This window comes from Papio anubis, chromosome 20 (assembly GCF_008728515.1).
Source record: "Papio anubis isolate 15944 chromosome 20, Panubis1.0, whole genome shotgun sequence".
Lineage (NCBI taxonomy): Eukaryota > Metazoa > Chordata > Mammalia > Primates > Cercopithecidae > Papio > Papio anubis.
In genome coordinates, this window is record NC_044995.1 from 23206799 (window position 1) to 23233279 (window position 26481).

Below are 26481 nucleotides of genomic sequence, written 5' to 3' on the forward strand. Positions count from 1 at the left end.
GCCTCGGCCTCCCAAAGCGCTGAGATTATAGGCGTGAGCCACCATCCCCAGCCAGTAAGGGAAATGTTAAGTATCCGTGCTCAAATGATTTTGCTGAGGGGATATTTAGCTTGAAGTTATCACATTGGGCTGACACCAGGAATCAGGATAATGTGGGCTTGATAAGAACAGAGCTGCGAATCAAAGCGAGTTTTACATTTGACAGTGTTCAGTTTTACCGCTACAGAAACTAAAAGCATGTCCTGAAGGTTGCAAGCAGTTCAGAGAAGTATTATTTGCCATGGAAACAGAAAAGCAAAGATATCCTACTGTATTAAGGGACAGAAATAAATATGTCATTGTTGGTTTTTTTTAACTTGTGATAAAATATGTACAACATAATATCATTTTAACAATTTGTAAGTATACAATTAAGTCACATTAAATACTTTCACAATCTTCTGTCACCATAACCACTCTCTATACCCAAAACTTTTTCATCATCCCCAACAAAAACTCCATTACCCATTAAATAATTACTTTCTCCCCACCCTCCAGCGTCTGGCAACCACCATTCTACCTTCTGTCTCTGAATTTGGCTATGCTGGATTCCTCGTCTAAGAAGAATCATTACCATATTTGCCCTTTTGTGACTGGCTTATTTCACTTAGCATGTCATCAAGATTCATCCATGATTCATCCATGTCAGAATTTCCCCCTTTTTATGACTGAATTCCCTTGTATGGATAGACCACACTTTATGTATCCATTCATCCAACACCTAGGTCGCTTCTACCTTTTAGCTATTATGAATAATGCTACTGTGAACATTGGCATATAAGTATCAGTAAGGCCCTGCCTTCAGTTCTTTTGAATATAAACCCAAAAGTGGGCAGGGCATAGTGGCTCACACCTATAATCCCAGCACTTTGGGAGGCCGAGGTGGGTGGATCACCTGAGGTCAGGAGTTCGAAACCAGCCTGGCTAACATGGCGAAACCCTGTCTCTACTAAAAACCCAAAAATTAGCTGGGCATAGTGGCACGCACCTGTAATCCCAGCTACTCAGGAGGCTGAGGCAGGTGAATCACTTGAACCCAGGAGGCGTAGGTTGCAGTAAGTGGACATCACGCCATTGCACTCTAGCCTGGGTGATAAGAGTGAAACTCCGTCTCAAACAAACAAACAAACCAACAAAACACCCAAAAGTGGAGTTGCTGGATCATATGGTAGTTCCGTTTAAGCTTTTGCGGAACTGCCAAACCATTTCCCACAGCAGCTGCACTATTTTGCATTCCCATCAGTCATGCACAAGCGTTCCAGTTGCTCCGCATCCTTTGCCAACATTCATTATTTTCTGAGTTTTTTTTTATTATAGACCTCCTGGTAGATGTGAAGTGGTACCTTACAGTGCTTTTGATGTGCATTTCCCTAATGACTAATGATGTTGAGCATCTTGTCATATGCTTCTTGGCCATTTGTATATCTTCTTTGGAGAAATGTCTATTCGAGTCTTTTGCCCATCCTTGAATTGGGTTGTTTTTTGTTGTTGAGTTTTCAGAGTTCTTTATGTATTCTGCATATTAATCCCTTATCAGATACATGATGTGCAACTATATTCTCCCATTCTCTAAGCTGTCTTTTCGCTTTCTTGATATTATCCTTTGATGCACAAAAGTTCTTAATTTTGACGAAGGTTAGCTTGTCTATTTTTGCTCTCATTGCCTATACTTTTGTTGTCATATCCGTGAAATCACTGCCAAATTCAATATCATGAAGATTTTCTCTACTGTTTTCTTCTGAGGGTTTTACAGGTTAGCTCTCAAGTTAAGGTGTTTGATCCTGAGTTAATTTTTCTATACAGTATTAGGTAAGGGTGCAGTTTCATCCTTTGCATGTAAATTTCCAATTTTCCCAGAAGCATTTGTTGAAAAGACTGTCCCTTCTCCATTGAATGGTCTCAGCACCCTTGTCAAAAATCCCTTATTTCTGGGCTTTCTATTCTAAGCCATCAGTCTATATGTCTGTCCCTATGCCAGAACCACACTGTTTTAATTACTATAGACTTGCAGTAACTTCAAAGTCAGGAAGTGTGAGTCCTCCAATTTTCTTCTTCTCCTTCTCCCTCTTCTTCTTCTCCTTCCCCTTCTCCTTCTCCTTCTTCAGGATTGTTTTGGCTGTTTGGGGCCCCTTGCAATTTCATATGAAAATGCTGTTGGAATTTTGATAGGGATTATGCAGAATCTGTAGATTACTTTGAGTAGTACTGACATCTTAATGATGAGTCTTCCTGTCCATGAATATAGGATGTCTTTCCATTCATTCAGGTCTTCTTTAATTTCTTTAAGCAATACTTTATAGTATTCATTGTGCCAGTCTTTCACTACCTTTGTTAGATTTATTCGTAAGTATTGTTTTAGATGCCATTGTAAATGGAATTGCTTTTTCTTTTCAGATTGTTCATTGCTGGTGTATAGAAACACAACTGCTTTTTTTGTGTTGATTTTGTACCCTGAAACTTTGTTGAATTCATTTATTAGCTTTAGTAGCTTTCGTGTGAATTCTTTGGGATTTTCTATATTTATGATCATGCCACCTACGAATAGAAATAATTTTGGGGCCAGGCATGGTTGCTCATGCCTGTAATCCCAGCACTTTGGGAGGCAGAGGCAGGCAGATCATGGGGTCAGGAGTTCAAGGCCAGCCTTGCCAACATGGTGAAACCCCGTCTCTATTAAAAATGCAAAAAATTAGCTGGGCATAGTGGCACATGCCTGTAATCCCAGCTACTCAGGAGGCTGAGGCAGGAGAATTGCTTGAACCCAGAAGATGGAGGTTGCAATGAGCCGAGATCATGCCACTGCACGCCAGCCTAGGCGACAGAGCAAGACTCCATCTCAAAAAAAAAAAAAAAAAAGAAAGAAATCATTTTGACTGGGCATAGTGGCTCACACCTGTAATCCCAGCACTTTGAGAGGCCAAGGCCGGAAGATCACTTGAAGTCAGGAGTTCAAGGCCAGCCTGGACAACATGGTGAAATCCCGTTTCTACCAGAAGAATTGCTTGAATCCAGGAGATGGAGGTTGCAGTGAGCTGAAATTGTGCCACTGCACTCTAGCCTGGATGACAGAATGAGACCCTGGGAAGAAAGAAAGAAGAAGGAAGGAAGGAAGGAAGGAAGGAAGAGAGAGAGAGAGACAGAGAAGAAAAGAGGAGGGGAGGGGAGGAGAGGGGAGGGGAGGGGAGAGGAGAGGAGGAAGACAGGAAGGAGAGGCAGGCAGGCAAGTTGGGAGGGAGGGAACGAAGGGAAGGAAGAGAATTTTACCTCTTCCTTTTCAATTTGGATGCCTTTTATTTATTTTTTTCTTGTCTAATAGCTCTGGCTAGCACTTCCAGTACAATACTGAATAGTAGCAGTGAAAGTAGGCATCCTTGTCCTGATCCTGATCTTAAGGAAGAAAAATTTTAGTCTTTTACCACTGAGAATCATGTTAGCTGCAGATTTTTTATAAACACTCTTTATCATGTTGAGGAATTTTCCCTTTATTCCTAGCTTTCTGAGTTTTTTATTATTATCATGAAAGGGTTTTGGATTTTTTCAAATGCTTTTCTGTGTCAGTTGAAATGATCGTATAGGTGTTTTTCCCTTTGTTCTATTAATGTGATATATCACACTGATTTTATGTTGAGCCACCCTGTATCCCTGGAACAAATCCCACTTAGTCATGGTAAACAATCCTTTTAATGTACTATTGGATTTTATCTGCCCATATTATGTTGAGCATATTTGCATCTATATTAACAAGAGACATTGGTCTGTAATTTTCTTTTCTTGTGACATTTGTACTTGGCTTTGATATCCAACTGGTGCTGGCCTCATAGAATGAAGTCACTGCTTTATATTAAATATAAGTGATATGTGTTTAATCAGTTCTATTTTATTTGTGTTTGCTTTTTTAAACAGTCTTACCTCTATGTATGTTAAGAATATATAATATAACCTACAAAATTTATTTATTTATTTGTTGAACACAGGGTCTAGCTCTGTCACCCAGGATAGAGTGTAGTGGCATGATTGTGGCTCACTGCAGCCTCCGCCTCCCATACTCAAACCATCCTCCCATCTCAGACTCCTGAGTAGCTGGAACTACAGGTGTGCACCACCATTCCTAGCTAATTTTTTGTATTTCTGGTAAAGACAGGGTTTCACCATGTTGCCCAAGCTGGTCCTAAACCCCTGGGCTCAAGCGAACCTCCTGCCTCTGCCTCCCAAAGTGCTAGGATTACAGGCATGAGCCACTGTGCCTAGCCAAAAGTTTAAATATTCAATACTTTTTTTTTTTAAGAGACAAGTTCTCACCCTGTCGCCCAGGCTGGAGTATAATGGCACGGTCACAGCTCACTGCAGCCTCAGCCTCCTAAGCTGAAGCATTCCTCCCATCTCAGCCTCCCAAGTAGGTGGGCCTGGAGTAACTGAGACTGTAGGCTCACATCACTATGCCTGGCTAATTTTTTGTAGAGACAGGGTTTCGCCACATTGCCTAGGCTGGTCTCAAATTCCTGAGCTCAAGCTATCTGCCTACCTTGGCCTCCCAAAGTGCTGGGATTACAGACATGAGCAGCCACCACACCCAGCTTTTTGTTTTTAGACAGGGTCTCATTGTTTGGCCCAGGCTGGAGTGCAGTGATGCCATCATGACTCACTGCAGCCTCGACCTCCCAGGCTCAGGCCATCCTCCCACCTCAGCCTCCCAAGTAGCTGGGTGGTCTCCAAGGCTTATCCATTAGCTAATGCTTTCCCTTCAAGCCCCGCATTGGCTCCACTGCTCACCGATCCAGTTAGACTCTTTTTCCAACAAAGTTCAAATGTCAACAGTGCAGACACAGAAATACCTGGAAACTCCTTGCATTTGCGGACGGAAGGACATGCTCTCCCCATTCCCAGGCAGCTCCGTGAACACTGTGGCCCGGCCAGGTACAGCTCACCGAACCCACCCAGGAATTTTATACTTGGCAATAACTCTTCCGCTATCACCAATTCTGACGAATGTGATCGATATTGTAAGCTTGGCCACTTTTACCTTGGAAGCAGACAGGATCCATTTCTTGTTGTTGCTAATGGCAACATCCATCACCCAGTCATTATGGCCCTGAAGAAATATCAAATTGTAATGAAAACCTGGAGAAAATAATTTTGAAAGAACAACAAAAACAAGCTGGGTATGGTGGCTCACACCTGTAACCTGCCCTGTGGGAAGCCGAGGCGGGAGGGTCACCTGAGCCCAGGAGGTAGAAGCTTCAGTGAGCCATGATTGTACCACTGCACTTTAGCCTGGGCAACAGAGTGAGGTTCCATTCTAAAAAAACAACAAAGAGTCAAGAACCCAGTGTTGCTAACATTTCAGAGTAGCTGGCTGAGCGCAGTGGCTCATGCCTGTAATCCCAGCACTCTAGGAGGCTGAGGTGGACAGATCGCTTGAGTCCAGGAGTTTGAGACCAGCCTGGACAACGTAGTGAAATCCCGTCTCTACTAAAAATACAAAATATTAACTGGGCATGGTGTGACATGCCCCTGTAATCCCAACTACTCAGGAGGCTAAAGTGGGAGAGTCACCTGAGCCCGGGGAAGTTGAGGCTGCAGTGAGTCATGATCACGCCACTGCACTCCAGCCTCGGCGACAGAGCGAGACTGTCTCAAAAAAAAAAAAAAAAAGAGCAGAGCAGCTCATTGTACTTCCCTGGTTTCATCAACAACATTTAGGGTGGAATACAAAGTGTAAAGATGTGGGATATATGTACATTCTATGTTTTTTTGCTGTTGTTTTTTGAGGGTTTTTTTGGTTTGTTTTTGAGACAGAGTTTTGCTCTTGTTGCCCGGCTGGAGTGCAGTGGTGCAATCTCCACTCACTGCAACCTTCACCTCCTGGGTTCAAGCGATTCTCCAGCCTCGGCCTCCCAAGTAGCTGGGATTACAGGTGCCCATCACCATGCCCAGCTAATGTTTCCATTTTTAGTAGAGACAGGGTTTCACCATGTTGGCCAGGCTGGTCTCAAACTCCTGACCTCAAGTGATCTGCCCGCCTAATCCTCACACAGTGCTAGAATTACAGGCATGAGCCACCACGCCCTGCCCATTCTATATTTATTTATTTAGTTATTTTTATTTTGAGACAGGATCTCACTCTGTCCCCCAGGCTGGAGTGTAGCAGCTCAATCATAGCTCACCGCAGCCTCTACCTCCTGAGCTCAAGTGATTCTCCTGCCTCAGCCTCCCAAGTAGCTGGGACCACAAATCTGTGTGCCACTGTGTATGGTTTTTTAAAATAGTACTCGGGTGTTTAGCAGGATTGGGGGAGAAATATTATATTCCTAGCTGGTCTCAGGTTTTCGTTTGCATTCTTTGTTCTAGGGAATATCCCTCAGAGGCCCTGTAGGCGAGGGGCTTTTGGCTTCCAATAACTGCAAACTTGATCCACTGTGGCTTAAGCAGAGGAGGAGTGGGATGTTTTCTTTAGGTAAATAGGAGCTCAGAGCAGGCCGGGTGCGGTGCCTCACGACTGTCATCCCAGCACTTTGGGAGGCCGAGGCAGGCGGATCACGAGGTCAGGAGATCGAGACCATCCTGGCTAACACGGTGAAACCCCGTCTCTACTAAAAAAATATATATATATATATACACATATATATATATATATATATATGTATAGCCAGGTGTGGTGGCGGGCGCCTGTAGTCCCAGCTACTCGGGAGGCTGAGGCAGGAGAATGGCGTGAACCTGGGAGGCAGAGGTTGCAGTGAGCTGAGATCGCGCCACTGCACTCCAGCAGAGACTCCATCTCAAAAAAAAAAAAAAAAGAGCTCAGAGCAGGTAGCTGCTATTGCTGCCTCAGGCACTGAATGATGGCTGGGCTTTATGCCAGCATCTCTGTCTTTTTTCGGCCTTCCCCCTACGGAAAGAGGCAGAAAGTGAGGCCATCGTGTGGTCAGAGAAAAAGGAATCAGAGAGAAGGTTAAACCGCTTAGTGTGATAAAAGGACAGGAGTTTGGAGATGGGAGAACAGACAGAGAGGAGAGAAGAGAAGAGGAGAGAGAATAGAATAACCAGCTGTCACCCAGGCTGGAGACCAGTGGTGCAGTCTCAGCTCACTGCAGCCTTGCCTCCCAGGCTCTAGAGATTCTTATGCCTCAGCCTCCCAAGTAGCTGGGGCTACAGGTGGGCATCACCACATCTGGCTAATTTTTGTATTTTTAGTAGAGCTAGGGTTTCACTATGTTGGCCAGGCTGGTCTCGAACTCCTGACTTCCAATGATCCTCCAGCCTCAGCCTCCCAAAGTGCTGGGATTACAGGCATGAGCCACTGTGCCCAGATGACAGAGAGACTTTAAGCACAGAGAGGTTTAACATTCCATTTTAAGCTGTTTATTTGCTGTGAGTAAACTCGCTTTGTCTCCCCAAGTCCTAGGAGAAGACAGCTCAGATAGACCAGCCCCAGGGACCTGAACATGGGCTGCTGGAGGACACATGTCTACTTTGTGTCCCTGGGGACAGAAAGACCAAGAATCAGGGATGCACGCATTCACAGCCAAAGGTGACAGTGAGATCGTGAAACCAGGGAGTGTGCAGAAATCCTGGCGTGCAGGGCCCCTTGGGGGAACAGGGGCACAGCATGAGGCAATCGTGGGTTCTTGCTGTGTTGGATAACACATCCCCTTATCATAGAGCCACTCTGAGTTGAGGCTCCTCTCACTTGTACCCCAGAGCATCCAGTTGACATCTCCATTTTGGAGCCCCACGCTTTCTGTGCATGCCTCACTATGGTACGTGTCGCTCCTCATGGTCATTTCTGGTTTTTGTTTGTTTTGTTTTGTTAGAGACACAGCCTCGCTCGATCACCCAGGCTGGAGTGTAATGGCACAATCTCAGCCCACTGCAACCTCTGCCTCCTGGGTTCAAACGATCCTCCCACCTCAGCCTCCCAAGTAGCTGGGACTACAGGTTCACACCACCACACCTGGCTGATTTTTGTATTTTTAGTAAAGACAGGGGTTTCACCATGTTGGCCAGGCTGGTCTCAAACTCCTGACCTCAGGTGATCCGCCCACCTCGGCCTCCCAAAGTACTGGGATTACAGGCGTGAGCCACCGCGCCCGGCCCTGCACAGTAACTTCTGCTGTTCTTGGACACTCCCACCTCGGGGTTTTTGCATCAGCTGTTCCTTCTGCTTGGACTGCCCTTCTTCAAGATCCCCACTTATGCCCTCCTTTCTGTGCTCAGCTCAAACACCTCCTTCTGCGGGAAGCTCTCCCTGCCCGTGCAGTGTGGATGGGTCCCCCGCATCTGTCGCCATCATGGCACCCTGTTGTGGTTTCTCCATTTCACTCCTCACTGTTGGTGGTGTGTTTGCTGGCTTCCTGTCTGTCCTTCATCAGCCCACGGAGGCATCTAGACCTGTGTCGCCCATGGCTGTGTCCCCAGCACCCAGCATTGAGCACGGGAAGGACTCAGGAGGGAAGTTCAGATCCTCAATCTCATGCTGGCCACATGTACCTTCAAGGAGAGCTTCCGGTAGCCTTCTGCTACGTCCCAAATAGCCACAGTCCTATCAAATCCTCCAGAAATGAGAAAAGAGCCTGCAACAGAAAATGAAAGGGTGGAGATGGGGGTCATATTTCTAAGCCAAGTGAGCCCAAAGCCAGCTGAAGATGCCTCGGCAAGGTGCCACCTCAGCTTATTCTGATGACACTGAAACCCCTTCCTGGGGTGGCTCCATCACCCCAAGCCAATTACAGCTGATTCTCATCATTCACAGTAGTTACGTTCTATGACAGGTGTCCCCAAACCCTGGGCCACAGACTGGTACCAATCCATGGCCTGTTGGGAGCTGGGCCACACAGCGGACAGTGAGCAGTGGGCAAGCGAGCCAAAGCTTCATCTGTATTTACAGCCGCTCCCCATCGCTCATATTACCATCTGAGCTCTGCCTCCGGTCAGATCAGCTGCAGCATGCGATTCTCACAGGAGCATGAACCGTATTGTGAACTGCACATGCGAGGGATCTAGGCTGTGCACTCTTTATGAGAATCTAATGCCTGATGAATCTGTCACTGTCTCCCATCAGCCCCGGATGGGACCATCTAGTTGCAGGAAAACAAGCTCAGGGCTCCCACTGATTCTACATGATGGTGACTTGTAGTTCACTGTATATTACAATGTAATAATAATAAAAATAATGGGCACAATAAATGAAATACACTTGGATCATCCCGAAACCATCCCCCACACCTCCCATTTGTGGAAAAGTTGTTTTCCATGAAACCGGTCCCTGGCCCCAAAAAGGTTGGCGGCCTCTGTAGTTTTTGCAGACACTAAATTAGCAAATACTGAGCCATCACTCGTAGGGGAAATACAGGGTCAGGTTCCTGTGAGCCTCTGGTCACATTCTCATCAGTTGATCAGTACGTAACCTTGTTTTATGTGTGTTTCTGTTTAAAGACACCTTATTGCATATATACTGTTGATTTGTTTACATTGAACTCACAGCCAACAGCTATAACTCATGCATGAATGGATGCATGCATTTTCCCCATCATAGCGCTCTTGCACTAAGGAACAGTAAACAGCACTTCAGCACTGTGGTTAGGGATCATTTTATTTATTATTTATTTATTTATTTATGTTTAGAGACAAAGTCTTGCTCTGTCACCCAAGCTAGAGTGCAGTGGTGCAATCCTAGCTCATAGCAGCTTCAAACTCCTGGTCTCAAGCGATCCTCCCACTTCAGTTCCCCAGTAGCTGGGACTACAAGCAGGTGCCAGCACACCTAGCTAAATTTTTTTTTTTTTTTTTTTGGTAGAGATGGGGTCTCACTATGTTGCCCAGGCTGATCTCGAACTCCTGGGCTCAAGCAATATTCCCACCTCAGCCTCCCCAGCACTTTTACACAGGAAAATCACCAAAAAAACCAAAAGAAAGCCTGGGTGTGGTGGCTCATGTCTGTAATCCCAGCACTTTGGGAGGTGGAGGCAGGCAGATCACATGAGAACAGGAGTTCAAGACCACCCTAGCCAACATGGTGAAACCCCGTCTCTACTAAAAACACAAAAATTAGCCAGGCATGGTAGTGTGCACCTTTAATCCCAGCTTCTTGGAAGGCTGAGACAGGAGAATCACTTGAACCCAGGAGGCGGGGGTTGCAGTGAGCCAAGATCGCGCAACTGCACTCCAGCCTGGGCAACAGAGGGAGCAAAACAAACAAACAAACAATCAAACAAACGGTGGCACTAAATAGACCACATAAAGGACATTTTACCACGTGGGAGGTGAAACAAGAAGGCAGAGTGTTGCCTCGTCCAACCTCAGCTGGGAGGTGACTTAGATTTTTTGCTGCTTTTCACGTCTGTGAGTGACCTCGAAAGTGCCATGAATGTTGACTTTAAGTTTCCAAATAGATATCAGCAAGAAGGTGAATTCACAAATACAGAATCTGGAATAATAATGATTGACTGCATGTGATTCTTTTTTTTTTTTCTTTTTTTGAGACAGAGTCTCACTCCGTCACCCAGGTTGGAGTACAGGAGCGCAGTGGCATGATTTTGGCTCAACTGCATGTGATTCTGAACCCTGTAAAGCCAAAGACAGAAGCTGGCAGGGCGTCTCACAGTGGGACTTAGACAAGGGGTGCTGCTGAAGAGGGAAAGTTGCCCAGAAACACCCTAGCGCTTCTCAAGCCAGGCCCCAATGGCATGTGTGCCAGCTGAGGCCCCCAGACACACAGAGCTTCTCACCAGGATAGGGGAGCATACGTTTGGCTCCTGAGTGTCAAGAGCACCCACTTTCCTCCCTGGAGCTGGCTACCCGCGGTGGCTTCCTGTCACTGCCCCCATTCACATCTATGTCCCTTTATCTGGCAACAGCTCCCCAATTTCCTGTGGGGAAACACTCCTTGCCTACCCTTAGTCCCTCTGCATCAGGGGGTTCTGACCCCAAACTCTAGCTCTGCAGGTGGGCAAGTCACCCAGACCTGGCCAATCAGAGGCTGTCATTGCCCCCTAAGTGACTCGTTAAGAGATAGACGTGTGTCCCAAGCTGAGCCAATGGGAGTCTTCCCTGGGACTTGTTCTGGCACCAGACAAAGGGTCTCTTTCTCCAGGACTGCCAGGGTCCAGAACCAGGCTGAGCTGGACCACTAGAGGTCCTCTTTACCTCTTTTATTTTATATATATACACACACACACACATATATATTAAAATATATAAAATAAAATTATATATAATTATATATGATTATATATATATATATAAAATTATATATATACTTTTTTTTTTTGAGACAGAGTCTTTGTCACCCAGGCTGGAGTGCAGTGGTGCTATCTTGGCTCACTGCAGCCTCTGCCTCCCGGATTCAAGTGATTCTCCTGCCTCAGCCTCCTGAGTAGCTGGGATTATAGGCACCCACCACCACACCTGGCTAATTTTTGTATTTTTTAGTAGAGATGGGGTTTCACCATGTTGGCCAGGCTGATCTTGAACTCCTGACCTCAGGTGATCCGCCCACCTCAGCCTCCCAAAGTGCTGGGATTACAGGCGCGAGCCATTGTGCCTGGCCTTTTTTTGTTTGTTTGTTTAAAGACACAGGGTCTCACTCTGTTGCCCAGGCTGGAGTACAGTAGCACAATCACAGCTCACTGCAGTCTCAAACTCCTGGGCTCAAGTGATCCTCCCACCTCAGCCTCTTGAAGAGCTGAGACTACAGGTGTGCACCACCACACCCAGCTAATTTTTTAGTTTTTTTGTAGAGACAGGGTCTTGCTATGTTGCCCAGGCTAGTCTTGAACTCCTGGCTTCGAGCAAGCCTCCCACCTCGGCCTCCCAAAGCATTGGGATTACAGGCATGAGCCACCGCATCTGGCCATCTTTGCCTCCTTGGGGGTAAAGGCTGATACACAGGGAAGCTAGGTTGAGAGACAGAGTGGAAGAGTTGGGTTCCCAGCAGCATTGACTCTCTTGTCCCATCGATGCCTGAAGTCAGACCTGCTCTTGGAGTTTTCCATTACAGGATTAATCAATTTCTTTGGTTGCATAAGCCACATTGAGCTGAGTTTCTACCACTGTAAACTGGTGCCTGTGGTCTTCCCTCTTGGCTTTTTTGTTCTCGTGGGGAAGAATCCGCCCTCCCCATCAACATCATTGGAAATCGCTTCTCCATTTGAACGGAACATGGAGAACTCTGCCCATCACTCCCACAGGAATGGAGGCCTTCTGTGTGTTAATTACTCACTGTCTCTGGCAAAGTGACAGGAACTGACAGAACCTTCGTGGCCCTGCATCAGGGTCACACAGGCTCCACGGTTTCGAAACTCCCCTGTGTGGACGTTCCATATTTTTAAGTTTTTATCCCAGGAGCTTGTACACAGGAAATGGCCACTGAAGGTAAAACAGCAGTTTGAGATTGCATTGGAATGTGCCCTGAAACACAGATGGTGAGGTGCACACATTAGTGCTTTGCTCCTGAAGGACCTGAAGACATACCTAAGCGGGGGTCAGTCAGCATCTCCTGTGAGCTCATGTTCATCTTGCCTTTGATCGCTGCCTACCATGGTCCAGATATGAATTGCTCAGCCTGTCACACTGTTCCAGCGTTTCTCAACCACACCAATTTTTAGAAAAATAATAATAGAGACAGTGTTTCGCTGTTACAAAGGCTGCTCTCAGACTCCTGGGCTCCAGTGATCCACCTGCCTTGGCCTCCCAAAGTTGTACTGTGATTACAGGCGTGAGCCACGGCACCCGGCCAACCACACCAAGGTGGACATTTTGTGCTGGGTCACTGAGTTGTGGGGGCCGTCCTATGTTCTGTAGGAGGTGGAGCAGCATCCCTGTCCTCACTAGATGCCAGGAACCCCCACACCCAGTTGTGACCACAAAAGACGTGTCCAGACGTTGTCAAATGTCCACTGGGGCCTGGTACCTCTTTTTTTTCTCTCTCTTTTTCTTTTCTTTTTTTTTTTTTTTTTTTTTGGTAGTCTTCACTCTATGCTTAGGCTGGGAGGCGCGGATGGCTGCGTGATCTCAGCTCACTGCAAGCTCAGCCTCCCAGGTTGGTGTTCTCCTGCCTCAGCTCCCCTGAGTAGCTGGGACTACACGTGCAGCCATACGCCCGGCTAATTTTTTGTATTTTAGTAGGGGCGAGGTTTCACCGTGGTAGCCAGGATGGTCTCGATCTCCTGACCTGTGATCCGCCCGCCTCAGCCTCCCCAAAGTGCTGGGATTACAGAGGCGTAAAACCCTTGTGCCACCCTCATTTAGAGATTCTGCAGAGTATTCCCACTTGCTTAGCTGGAAGGGAAAAGCAGCTGGTGTCAGGAGCGGCTGATTGACAGGCAGCTTTTTGGGACACCGATTGCTGGATCAGCTTACACAGGGCTCTCTCACTCCCCATCTCCCGACAATGTCAGGCCTTGGTCTCCCTCTGTTCACCCCTCTTTCTTCCTTGCTCTCCTGGCCTCCACTGGCTATTCGCTCTCTCCTTTCTTTGCTCGTATCCTCATTTGTCTTCAGTGCTATTCAAATATATTTCAATGTTGTATATTTAATTAATAACATTTTGGGTTATTCGGCTGGGTGCGGTGGCTCATGCCTGTAATCCCATCGTTTTGGGAGGCCTAGGTGGAACGATTGCTTGAGCCCAGGATTTTGACACCAACCTGGGCTACATAGCAAGACCTCATCTCTACAAAAAATATGAAAATTAGCTGGGCATGGTAGTACATTCCGGTAGTCCCAGCTACTCTGGAGGCTGAGGCAGGAGAATCACTTGAACCCAGGAGGTGGAGGTTGCAGTGAGCCAATATTGTGCCATTGCACTCCAGCCTGGACAACAGAGCAAAACTCTATCTCAGGAAAAAAAAAAACATGGGATTATTCATTCCCATTTTTAAGCATCTTCTTTTTCAGAAAAATAATAATAATAAAAAGCCTGTCTGTATTTTGCCACTTTTTGTTTGTAACCCTCAATGTCTGTCTCCTGTGATTCACACCTCCTCTTGTAAGCAGAGTTTTCTCTGAGTAACCTGGATCATAAAATCAATCATTTGACCTGAAGAAAAGGTTGAGCGAAATGATTTTCTACAGCTCAGGTCAGAGTTTTGGAACCCATTTTGGTTCTTTGAAATGCACAAACTAAGCAAGGCCAAAGGAGAAGAAATGTCAACTTCGCAGGGGCATCCAGGATAAACCTCACCAATTCCCAGTACCTGGTGAGGTAAGAACCATGCTGGCGTATCATGGAGGTTGACTGCAAGCTCTGCCAGAAGCCAGACACTGTCACTGAGGTTTAAACCAGAGGTATACCCAAAGGATTATAAATCATTCTACTATAAAGACACATGCACACATGTGTTTATTGCAGCATTATTCACAATAGCAAAGACTTGGTATCAACCCAAATGCCCATCAGTGATAGACTGGATAAAGAAAATGTGGTATATACACACCATGGAATACTATGCAGCCATAAAAAGGAATGAGAACGTGTCCTTTGCAGGGACATCATTCTCAGCAGACTAACACAGGAACAGAAGACCAAACACCACATATTCTCATTCATAAGTGGGAGTTGAACAGTGAGAACACGTGGACACAGGGAGGGGAACATCACACACTGAGGCCTGCCAGGAGGTCGGGGGCAAAGGGAGGGAGAGCATTAGGACAAATACCTAACACATGTGGGGCTTAAAACCTAGATGACGGGTTGACAGGTGCAGCAAACCACCATGGCACAAACCTGCACATTCTGCACATGTATCCCAGAGCTTAAAGTAAAAAAAAAAAAAAAAAAAAGACATAGCAATTTTTAAATAAATAGGCCGGGCGTGGTGGCTCACACCTGTAATCCCAGCACTTTGGGAGGCCGAGGCAGGCAGATCACCTGAGGTCAGGAGTTCGAGACCAGCGTGGCCAACATGGTGACACCCCGTCTCTACTAAAAATACAAAAATTAGCCGGGCCTGGTGGTGGGCGCCTGTAATCTCAGCTACTCGGGTGGCTGAGGCAAGAGAATCACTTGAACCCGTGGTGTGTCAAGAGATGGAGGCTGCAGTGAGCCGAGATCGTGCCATTGCAGTCCAGTCTGGGAGACAAGAGTGATATTTCATCTCAAAAGAAAATAATAAAATAAAATAAATAAATAAATAAACCAGAGGTATCTCTATGGACTCTCATTTCACATAAATCTCACTTCTCACAGGCCATTTCACCTGTACAGAAGTTTGGTGAAAATGGCTATGCTGCACGTACAGTTCTGGACAAGACGAAGTCAACTTTATAAGTGATTTTTTTTTTAAATGGCTGAAATTTTATGAAATTTGGCAAAATATATAAACCCACAGATTCAAGAATCTGAGTAAAACCCAATAGGATAAATCCAAAGAAATCTACACCCAGACACATAATTACACTTCTGAAAACTAACGACAACAAAAATATCTTGAGAGCAGCAAGAGAGAAATGACTTTTTTACCTATAGGAGAAAAACAATATGAATGAGAGTGTAAATGAAAACCACAGTGTGGCCAGGCACAGTGGCTCACACCTGTCATCCCAGCACTTTGGGAGGCCGAGGCGGGCGGATCACAAGGTCAGGAGTTTAAGACCAGCCTGGCCAATACGGTGAAACCCTGTCTCTACTAAAAATACAAAAATTAGCTGGGCATGGGGGCGGGCGCCTATAGTCCCAGCTACTCAGGAGGCTGAGGCAGGAGAACTGCTTGAACCCGGGAGGCAGAGGTTGCAGTGAGCCGAGATTGCACCACTGCAAATGTTATAGCTGGTCTTGCTAGAGGATTTACAAAATTCATAATCTCAGTCAGGCTATATCATTTTCAGTTCTCAGTGCAAAATTAATAAGCAAGGTCCCCATTCCTGAAAAAGCTAAGCACAGTATTGCCATATGATCCAACAATTCCACTCCTGGGTATACAGCGTAAAGAATTAAAAACAGGCCAGGTGAAGTGGCTCACACCTGTCATCCCAGAAATTAGCCAGGCCATGGTGAGTGTGCACCACATGAGTCTCAGCTACTTCAGGACTAGCTTGAGGCAAGAGGATCACTTGAGCCCGTGAATCCGAGGCTCCAGTAAGCTATGATCACACCACTGCACTCCAGCCTGGGCAACAGAGCAAGACCCTGTCTCAAAAGAAATGAAATAAACTGAAAAGAATTGAAAGCAGGAACTCAAAGTTACATGTACATGTGTTCACAGCAGCATTATTCCCCCAATAACTAAAAGGTAGAAACAGCCCAAGAGTTCATCAACAGATGAACAGATAAAATATGGTGTGTACACCTATAATGAAGTACTATTCAGTCATCAAAAGGAATGAAGTTCTTAATCCCAGCACTGTGGGAGGCCGAGGCCAGGAGTTTGAGACCAGCCTGGTCAACACAGTGAAACCCCGTCTTTACTAAAAATACAGAAATTAGCCAGGCGTGGTGGTGGGCGCCTGTAATCCCAGCTACTTAGGAGGCTGAAGCAGGAAAATCACTTGAACCCAGGAGGCGGAGGTTGCAGTGAGCCAAGATGGCACCACTGCACTCCAGCCTGGGCGACACAGAGAGACTAAGTCTCAAAGGAAAAAAAATAGGAATGAAGTTCTGATGTTCCGATGCAGGCTACAACACAGATGAACCTTGAGGACATTAGTTTAAGTGAAATAACCCCATCACAAGAGGACAAATAATGTATGATTCTACTTATATGAAATATCTAGGATAGGCAAATTCATAGAGACAGAAAGTAGAATAAACATTACCCAGGGATGGGGGCATGGGGAATGGGGAGTTATTGCTTAATGGGTAAGAGCTTCTGTCTGAGATGATGAAATCATTTTGGAAATAGTGGTGATGGTTGCACAACACTGTGAATGTAATGAATGCCAGAGAATTGCACACTTACAGATGGTTAAAATGTCATGTTTTATGTTGTGTGTGTGTGTATATATATATATATATATTTTTTTTTTTTTTTTTTGAGACAAGAGTCTCACTCTGTCACCTAGGCTGGAGTGCAGTGGCACAATCTCGGCTCACTGCAACCTCCTCCTCCTAAGTTCAAGCGATTCTCCTGCCTCAGCCACCGCACCCGCCCAAAATTTTTTTAAATGATAATGTAGTATCTCCAAAATGACTTAATTCATTTTATTTATTTATTTATTTATTTATTTTATTTTTTGGGAAGGAGTCTTGCTCTGTTACCCAGGCTAGAGTGCAGTGGTGCTATCTCGGCTCACTGCAACCTCTGATTTCCGGGTTCACGCCATTCTCCTGCCTGAGCCTCCTACTCAGGCAGGCGCCCACTACCTCACCCAGCTAATTTTTTATATTTTTAGTAGAGATGGGGTTTCACCGTGTTAGCCAGGAGGGTCTCCATCTCCTGATCTCGTGATCCTCCCACCTAGGCCTCCCAAAGTGATGGGATTACAGGCGTGAGCCACCATGCCTGGCCTATTTAGTTTTTTTAGACAGGGTCTTACTTCATTGTCCAGGCTGGGGTGAACTGGTGCAATCATAGCTCACAGCAGCCTCAAACTCCTGGGCTCAAGCAATCCTCCAGCCTCAGCCTCATGAGTAGTTGGGACTACAGGTTGTGACACCACACCCAGCTAATTTTTAAATTTTTTGTAGAGATGAGGTCTCATGACATTGCCCAGGCTGGTGTTGAACTCCTGGCCTGAAGTGATCCTCCCACTTTGGCCTCCCAAAGCTCTGGGATTACAGCCAGGAGCCACACGCCCAGCCCGACCTTCCCATTTTACAGGAGATGCTGGAACTTCACATTTTGTGGGCTTCTCTGCACAATGGTTTCCACTAGTGGCTCACATTGAAACAAATGCATCTGAGGCCCACCCAAGCCCACAGGCTGCAGCTGATGGCTCCCTCCCGCCTGCCTGTCCCCAGCCTCCTCGGAGCACCCATGACCAAGCTACAGACGTGTCCACATGGATGCTGGCTTGTGTGGAATCCAAGAGGGCATGAATGGGGATGCCCCGCCCAAACTCCCTTCTGACCTCCTGGGGTCCAACTCACTTGGTGATGGTGAGCAGTGTGGCCTGGGATGTAACGTCCCAGATCTTGATGCACCTGTCCAATGAGACAGAAGCCACCCTCTGGCTGTCGGGGTCAAAGCAGCATGACGTGATGGTCCTTGTGTGATGATCTGCGGAACACGGAAGAAAGGGACTCGAGATCACACCTTCCACATGCTGGGCTGGACAACTCCCATGACTTCCCCAGCCAGCGACAAGATGACAAAACACAATTCCAGTTTTCATGAGGAGCTACGCACCTGCACAAACATTCCTGAGTGACTACTATGTCCCAGGCTTTGAACCGGGAGCACACGTGGCCCGTTCCCTGCCCCTGCAGAGCTCCCAGTCTGATGGAGGGGACACCCCGGAGCAGGCAATGACCTGTCACATGCCACGGGTCCTGAGATGAGTGCACGGGCCACCAAGGCCCAGACAATAGAAGCCTGGCCACCCTGAGGGGTCCAGGAAGGGCCCGAAAAGGCAGCAAGGGAAGCAGAAATGGAAGAGCACTCTAGAAAGAAGGAACGGTGCTTGCAAAGACCTGGGCTGGATCACAGAGCAGTGTGGGGCAAAGCTGGAGTCTGAAGCGTGGTGGGGGCATAGTGTCAGGTGGGCTATTAGAGGCTACTAGGGAGGCTGTGGGGCAGTGTACATGGCATAGTGCCACGTCGTTAAAAAGAAACACAAAGCACATACGAGAAGCAGTGTTGTGTGTGCAAATGTGTACGCACAGGGACACACACAGGGTTCAGGAAGGCCACCCAGCAACGTATGGTTCATAACAGTTGCCTCTGGGGAGGAGACAGGACAGACACAGCAGCCTTTTGCTTTTTTCTTTATATAATGAATGATTTCTTTTTTATTTTTGAGACAGAGTTTTGCTCTGTCGCCTGGGCTGGAGCGCAGTGGTGCAATCTCAGTTCACTGCAACCTCCACCTCCTGGGTTCCAACAATTCAACCTCAGCCTCCTGAGTAGCTGGGATTACAGGTGCCCACCACCAAGCCCAGCTAATTTTTGTATTTTTAGTAGAGACGGGGTTTCACCATGTTGGTCAGGCTGGTCTCGAACTTTTGAGCTCAGGTGATCCACCCGCCTTGGCCTCCCAAAGTGCTGGGATTACAGGCGTGAGCCACCACGCCCAGCCCATAATGAATGTCTTTACAATGATTACACATTTTTTTAACTTTAATTTTAGATAATTGTGAACTCACATGGAGGTGTAAGGAAAAACAGAGAGATCAGCCATATCCTTCACCCAGCAGCCCCTATAGTAGTAACTGTCATATGACAATTACTATTCCTATATTTTAAAAATAGGCCGGGTGCAGTGGCTCATGCCCACTCGAGGCCAGGAGTTTGACATCAGCCTGGGCCATGTAGCAAGACCCCATCTCTAAAAAAAAAAAAAAAAAAAAAACAGGTAAAAATGTTAAGAAAGCTGAGCCTCTATTCAATAAAAGATTAGGCTTCAATGACCACATGAGGTTGGAGTCAAACATTGTGTCATTTGTTAAAAGCACAAGACTGAATGAATGGATAAGCATTAACTGAAGAGGATCAGTTTTGGGTGTTTTTTGTTTTTTGGTTTGAGATGGAGTCTCACTCTGTCTCCCAGGCTGGAGTCCAGTGGCTCAATCTCAGCTCATTACATCATCCACCTCTGGGCTCAAGTGATCCTCCCACTTCAGCCTCCCAAGCAGCTGGGACTACAGGTGCACACCATCACATCTGGCTAATTTTTGTATTGTTTTTGATAGGGACAGGGTTTCACCCTGTTACCCAGGCTGGTCTCAAACTCCTGGGCTCAAGCAACCTCTCAAAGTGCTGGGATTACAGGTGTAATCTCAGCCACCGCACCTAGCCTAGTGTCCCAGCTTTAATGACGTGCTTCATACCATTACAGTTTCACCAAATAATGCAATGGAAGGTCACTGTCAGTCAGTGACAAGTGGCTATTCCTATGGCAGACTGAAGAGTCAGGGAGCCCGCACACCCTCACCTTTGATGACGGAAACGGTGGTGATGTTCTCAGCGTCCATTATGCAGATTCCATGATCCACATCGAAGCCTGAGACCACGTATTTACCATCAGGAGAAAACTTACAGGAGACGATGAAGGTATCATACCTGACCTTCCACTGAAATGAGCCAACAGTCAAAAGGTTGTTTTAAACCAGGTGCGGTGTGTCGCACCTGTAAACCCAGTGCTGGAAGATCGCTTGAGACCAGGAGCCTGAGACCAGCCTGGGCAACATGCAAGATCTCTACAAAAGTAAATCATTAGCCAGGTGTGGTTGTGCTCGCCTGTAGTCCCAGCTACTTGGGAGGCTGTGGCGGGAGGATCATCTGAGTTTGAAGCTGCAGTGAGCTACGATGGCACCACTGCACTCCAGCCTGGGTGACAGAGTTTGCAAGATCCTGTCTCTAAAAATCGTCATCATCATCATAAAATAAAAACGTGGCTTATCTTATTTTTCTAAAAATGTTTACAATGAATATAAACTGACCTTTGCACTAACAAGAATGGTTGTGTTGTTTTTTTTTGAGACAGAGTCTCACTCTGTGGCCCAGGCTGGAGTGCAGTGGCCGAATCTCAGCTCACTGCAAGCTCCGCCTCCCAGGTTTACTTCTATTCTCCTGCCTCAGCCTCCCGAGAAGGAGAGACTACAGGCTTCACCTCACCTCACCCAGCTAGTTTTTCGGGTTTTTTTTTTTTTTTTTTTTGTATATTTTAGTAGAGACAGGGTTTCCACCGTGTTAGCCAGGATGGTCTCTGGATCTCCTGACTCCGTGATCCGCCTGTCTCGCCTCCCAAAGTGCTGGGATTACAGGCTTGAGCCACCGCGCCCGGCCAAAAGGTTGTTTTTTTAAGGAAAGGAAGGAGGAAGGGAGAGGAAAGGCCTGCAGGAGCTGAGCGGGAGGGACCTCCAGGGGTGGGGCAGGAGACCCCGAGGAGGCCCCTGAGCAGGGCTGAGGCTGCCTGGGGCGGGTGCAGGGCCAAGTGGGAGTCTTGGGCTGTGGGATGGATGGAGGGTGGCCCCTCCAAGATATAAAGAGAACAGACTGGTAAGGGCCAGAACCCTGGTTCTCAAAGGCCACGGCCTTGAGCCGGTCCTGCATGGCTCAGCCCCACTTCCTCTCTAATCAAATCCAAACATCTTACCAGCGAGCCTGGAATACCAGCCCCCACACCCCACCCCCCATTCTGGCTTCTGTCTGTGTATCCAAACCCATCCCATCTTTCAAGCAAAAGCCTTGGTTCCATCTGCCTCCTCCAGGAGTCTTCCTCCTCCAGTGCCCACCCTCTCACCCTCCAGACTTTTTGCAAGCAATGGCTGTTGTGGGGTGCAGTTCACATCTGTACCTTCCATCCCCAGGAACATGCTTCCTTCCTAGAAGAATGGAGTTCTATCACCTCCCCCTACCGGGGGTCCAACCCAAAGCTGCCTGAGACTTGGTCAAGCTGCAACGCGCCCACTGGGCAGGCATACGTACCAGCAGCTTGCCTGTCTCCAGGTCCCAGGCCCTCACAGTCTTATCGTAGGATGCGGCAATGACTCTGGAAATAAGATGATGAACATTGTTTCTTTTTTTTTTTTTTTTTTTTTTTTGAGACAGGGTCTCCTTCTGTTGCCCAGGCTGGAGTGCAGTGCAGTGGTGCAATCCTGGCTCACTGCAACCTCCGCCTCCCAGGTTCAAACGACCCTCCTGCCTCAGCCTCCTGAGTAGCTGAGATTACAGGCGCCCACCACCATGCCCAGCTAATTTTTGTATTTTTAGTAGAAACAGGGTTTTGCCATGTTGGCCAGGCTGGTCTCACACTCCTGACCTCAAGTGATCCACCTGCCTCGGCCTCCCAAAGTGCTAGTATTATAGGCGTGAGCCACCGTGCCTGGCCAAACATTGATTCTTAACAACAGAGACAGTTAGGTTGGTCCTTTCCATCCTCCCTTCCCCTCCTTTCCTTTCCTTTTTTGAGACAGGATGTCACCCTGTCATCTAGGCTGCAGTCCAGTGGGGCAATCCTAGCTCACTGCCACCTTGAGCTTCTGGGCTCAAGTGATCCTCCTACCTCAGCCTCCTGAGTAGCTGGGACTGTGAGCACTCACCATCATGCCTGGCTTTTTTTTGTTTTTTTTTTTAAAGAGACAGAGTCTCACTATGTTGCCCAGGCTGGTCTCTCCTGGCCTCAAGCGATCCTCCCACCTAAGCCTCCCGAAGCACTGGAATTATAAGAATGAGCCACCATGTCTGGCCTGCCTGTGACTTCTATGAAGACTTTTTTCATTTTTCTAATTTAGGACCAAGATTATAAATAATACAATCATCTTTAAAAGACTGCTCCATCACCCACCCTAGGGACCATTCTGTTCTCATTGAAACTAAAGAGAACCAGCCAAGCAAGGTGGCTCATGCCTGTAATCCCAGCACTTTGGGAGGCTGAGGCAGGCAGAACACCTGAGGTCAGGAGTTCAAGACCAGCCTGGCCAACATGGTGAAACCCCATCTCTACTAAAAATACAAAAATTAGCCAGGCGCGGTGGTGCGCACCTGTAATCCCAGCTACTCGGGAGGCTGAGGCATGAAAATATCTTGAACCAGGAGGCGGAGGTTACAGTGAGCCGAGATCACACCACTGCAGTCCAGCGTGAGCAGGAGAGGCTCCATCAAAAAAAAAAGGAAACAAAGAAGGAAGGAAGGAAGAAAGGAAGGAAGGAAGGAAGGAAGGAAGGAAGGAAGGAAGGAAGGAAGGAAGGAAGGAAGGAAGGAAGGAAGGAAATATAACCTAACACACAAGGAACCACAGCACCATCATCCCCCATACTCTTCAGCCACCCACACATGCTCCTTTATATCAAGGGCTTTCAAAGTATCATTTCTTCTGTTTTTCTCTTCTTCTTCTTTTTTTTTTTAAGACGGAGTTTCGCTTGTCGCCCAGGCTGGAGTGCAACGGCATGACCTCGGCTCACCACAAACTCCACCTCCCAGGTTCAAGCGATTCTCCTGCCTCAGCCTGCTGAGTAGCCGGGATTACAGGCATGCCCCACCATGCCCGGCTAATTTTTTGTTTTTAGTAGAGATGGGGTTTCTCCATGTTGGTCCGGCTAGCCTTGAACTCCTGACCTCAGGTGATCCGTCCACCTCGGCCTCGCAGCTGTTTTCCTCCTCTAAAGGGGTCTCTGCACCCACAAGGATCAATCACTTTCCTCTCTGCTCACATGTCTGTCTTTTCACAGGAATATAGTTTAAGAGACTACTTATTTTGTTCTGAAATGTTTTCTTGTACAAAAAAACATAAATGTATCCTTGTCTTCTTACATGGCATGTTTCTGTGGCAAAGTTTGTCCTCTGTATAAGACAAATTCCCATGTGGGCATGGTGACTCACGCCTGTAATCCCAGCACTTTGGGAGGCTGAGGTGGGTGGATCACCTGAGGTCAAGAGTTCGAGAACACCCTGGACAACATGGTGAAACCCCTCTCTACTAAAAATACAAAAATTAGCCAGGTGTGGTGGTGTGCACCTGTAGTCCCAGGTACTCAGGAACCTGAGGCAGGAGAATCACTCGAACCCGGGAGTTGGAGGTTGCAGTGAGCCAAGATCGTACCACTATACTCCAGCCTGGGCAACAGAGCAGGACTCCATCTCAAAAAAAAAAAAAAGATAAATTCCCATGAAACTTACATTTTCATACCAGTTTTCTGCTAACTATTTTATAGCTGCTGTTCAGGGTTAAAGTAAATCCATTTTAAAACAAATTCCTAGTAAGGGTGGTGGCTTATACCTATAATCACTGTATTTGGGAGGCCAAGACAGGAGGACTGTTTGAGCTCCGGAGTTGGAGGCTGTAGTGAGCTGTGATTACACCACCACACTACAGCCCGGGTGACAAAGCAAGACCCTATCTCAAAACCAAAAGAGGCCGAGCACAGTGGCTCACGCCTGTAATCCCAGCACTTTGAGGCACCAAGGCAGGATTGTTTGAGCCTAGGGGTTTGAGACTAGCCTGGGCAACATGGCAAAACCCATCTCTACAAAAATACAAAAATTAGCCAGGTGTGGTGGTGCACACTTGTAATCCCAGCTACTCAGGGGGCTGAGGCAAGAGGATCACTGAGCCCAGGAGACCATGGCTGCAGCGAACCATGTTTGCATCACTGCACTCCAGCCTGGGCAACATAGCAGAATCCTGTCTAAATAAAAAATTAAAATTAAAAAACGCCAGGTATGGTGGCTCATACCTGTAACGCCAACACTTTGGGAGGCCAATGCAGGAGGAGCATCGCTTGAGGCCACAGGTTTGAGACCAGCTTAGGCCACATGGTAAGACGCCATGTCTATTACTTAAAACAAAAACAAAAATGTCACAGGCATGCCTATCTACGGCCTGCCTGCTCGCCCTCCCTCTTCCCAGTGTAAGACGAGGCAAAGATCACCTGCTGCTGTCGGCTGTGATGCTGCACTCTACAACAGGAGCCTTGGGCCTGTGCTCAAAATTGCGAACCACAGAACCATCCACCGCATCCTCAAATCAATGGGAGAGAGAGGAGAAGAGAGTGGTCACTGCCGTGTTTGCTGAAGTCATAAATCGAGGTCCATGTTAGCCCTTAGCTTATCTCTGGTAGCAAAATCTGAGAACTCCACGGTCCTGGGACTCTCACTCAGCTCCGAAAGAGGAAAGGACTTTGCAACATGTCCCCTGAGCGGGAAGGACACCCTTGCCATTCTTGGCATCCATGGGAAATTACCCCGCAATTCCACAGACACCAGGTGGAAACTGGCCATGCTGGGGGCACAGCTGCAAACGGATGGTGTTTTCCTTTCCTACCGGCCAAAAAGGCTTTGCAGAATCTAGCAGTGTTTTCCGGGCCGGGCGCAGTGGCTCACGCCTGTAATCCCAGCACTTTGGGAGGCCGAGGTGGGTGGATCACTTGAGATCAGGAGTTCGAGACCAGCCTGGCCAACATGGTGAAACCCCATCTCTACTAAAAATGCAAAAATTAGCTGGGTGTGGTGGCACGCACCTGTAGTCCCAGTTACTGGTGAGGCTGAGGCAGGAGAATCACTTGAACCCAGAAGATGGAGGTTTCAGTGAGCTAAGATCGTGCCACTTCATTCCGGCCTGGGCGACAGAGTGAGACTCCATCTCAAAAAAAAAAAAAAAAAAGGAAAGAAAAGAAAATGATCGTCTTGGGGTGTGGGATCGAGGCCCATGCACGCACTCGGGGCGGGCCGGGGCCAGCTCAGGGCAGCGCCAGAATGGATCAGGGTCCATGGGGCTGTGCAGCTTTAGACTCGACAGTGACACCACGTGGCCAAGAGCAGGAACAGCCACTGTTCACAGATCGGCCCACTCCCTCCACACTGGGCATTTGGAAGCAGGACCCCACCCTGTGGACCCAGACAATTTAAAGGGCAAATACTGGTTAGACTTCAAATGAATGAGGGAAAGGGGGTCTAATAAATAGTTGGAAAATAAAGGAGATGTGACAATATTTGGCGTCTAAGTTTATGGTGAGTACATATTCAGTATTTCGGTACAGTCCCAATTTCATAAATGTATGTGGATGTGCGTGGACAGGAAAAAAATACCTATGCCAACATTTTCACAGCCGTTAACTCTGGGGTCAATGGAAAGATGAGTTTTTTCTTTCTTGTGTTTTCATGTGTTTCCTGTAATAAAATCATATTACCTTTGGAATAATATGAGAAAAACTACCAAACTTTTTTTTTTTTTTTGAGACAGGGTCTTGCTCTATCACCCAGGCTGGAGTGCAGTGGCAAGAACACGGCTCACTGCACCCCTTGGCCTCCTGGGCCAAAGCCATCCTCCCATCTCAGCCTCCCAAGTCACTAGGACCACAGGCACACGCCGCCGCGCCTGGCTAATTTTTTGTTTTTGGTAGAAACAAGGTCTCATTATATTGCCCAGGCTGGTCTCAAACTCCTTGGCTCAAGCGATCCTCTTGCCTCAACCTCCAAAAGTGCTGCGATTACAGGCATGAGTCACTGTGATCAGCATTTTTATTGTTTTGTTTTGTTGTTTTTGACACTGGATCTCACTCTGTTACCCAGGCTTCAGTGCAGAGTTGCAATTATGGCTCACTGCAGGCACCACCTCCTGGGCTCAAGCAATCCCCCCAGCTCAACTTCCGGAGTAGCTGGGACTACAGAAGTGCACCACCATGCCTGGCTAATTTTTTATTTTTTATTTTGTAGAGATGAGGGTCTTGCTACATTGCCCAGGCTGGTCTCAAACTCTTGGCCTCAAGCAACTCTCTTGCCTCAGCCTCCCAAAGCGCTGGGATTACAGACATGGGCCATTGCACTCAGCTTTCTGGGAGCCTTAAACCCTTTCTTAATCCTCTGGGGTGACTGAGAGGCCCTGGGCAGTGAGCCCCCTGTCACGTTCAGG

At 47.3% G+C, this 26481-nt stretch overlaps 1 protein-coding gene across 3 annotated transcripts in view; it reads right to left on the reverse strand.

The window, feature by feature from the left end:
• The window catches only part of WDR88 (WD repeat domain 88), a 44450-nt gene that overhangs the window by 6921 nt on the left and 11048 nt on the right, over positions 1 to 26481 (reverse strand). Inside the window, exons 3-10 of one of the 3 annotated variants that reach the window (XM_031659686.1) lie at positions 24503 to 24591; positions 24308 to 24409; positions 21561 to 21624; positions 20065 to 20203; positions 18062 to 18191; positions 12257 to 12444; positions 8527 to 8609; positions 5060 to 5128 (exon numbers count right to left, since the gene is read on the reverse strand). In XM_031659686.1, coding sequence (XP_031515546.1) covers positions 5060 to 5128; positions 8527 to 8609; positions 12257 to 12444; positions 18062 to 18191; positions 20065 to 20203; positions 21561 to 21624; positions 24308 to 24409; positions 24503 to 24591 — 864 coding nt within the window. The remainder of the gene's footprint in view (positions 1 to 5059; positions 5129 to 8526; positions 8610 to 12256; positions 12445 to 18061; positions 18192 to 20064; positions 20204 to 21560; positions 21625 to 24307; positions 24410 to 24502; positions 24592 to 26481) is intronic. The other 2 variants (XM_031659687.1, XM_031659688.1) reach the window with 2 other exon arrangements.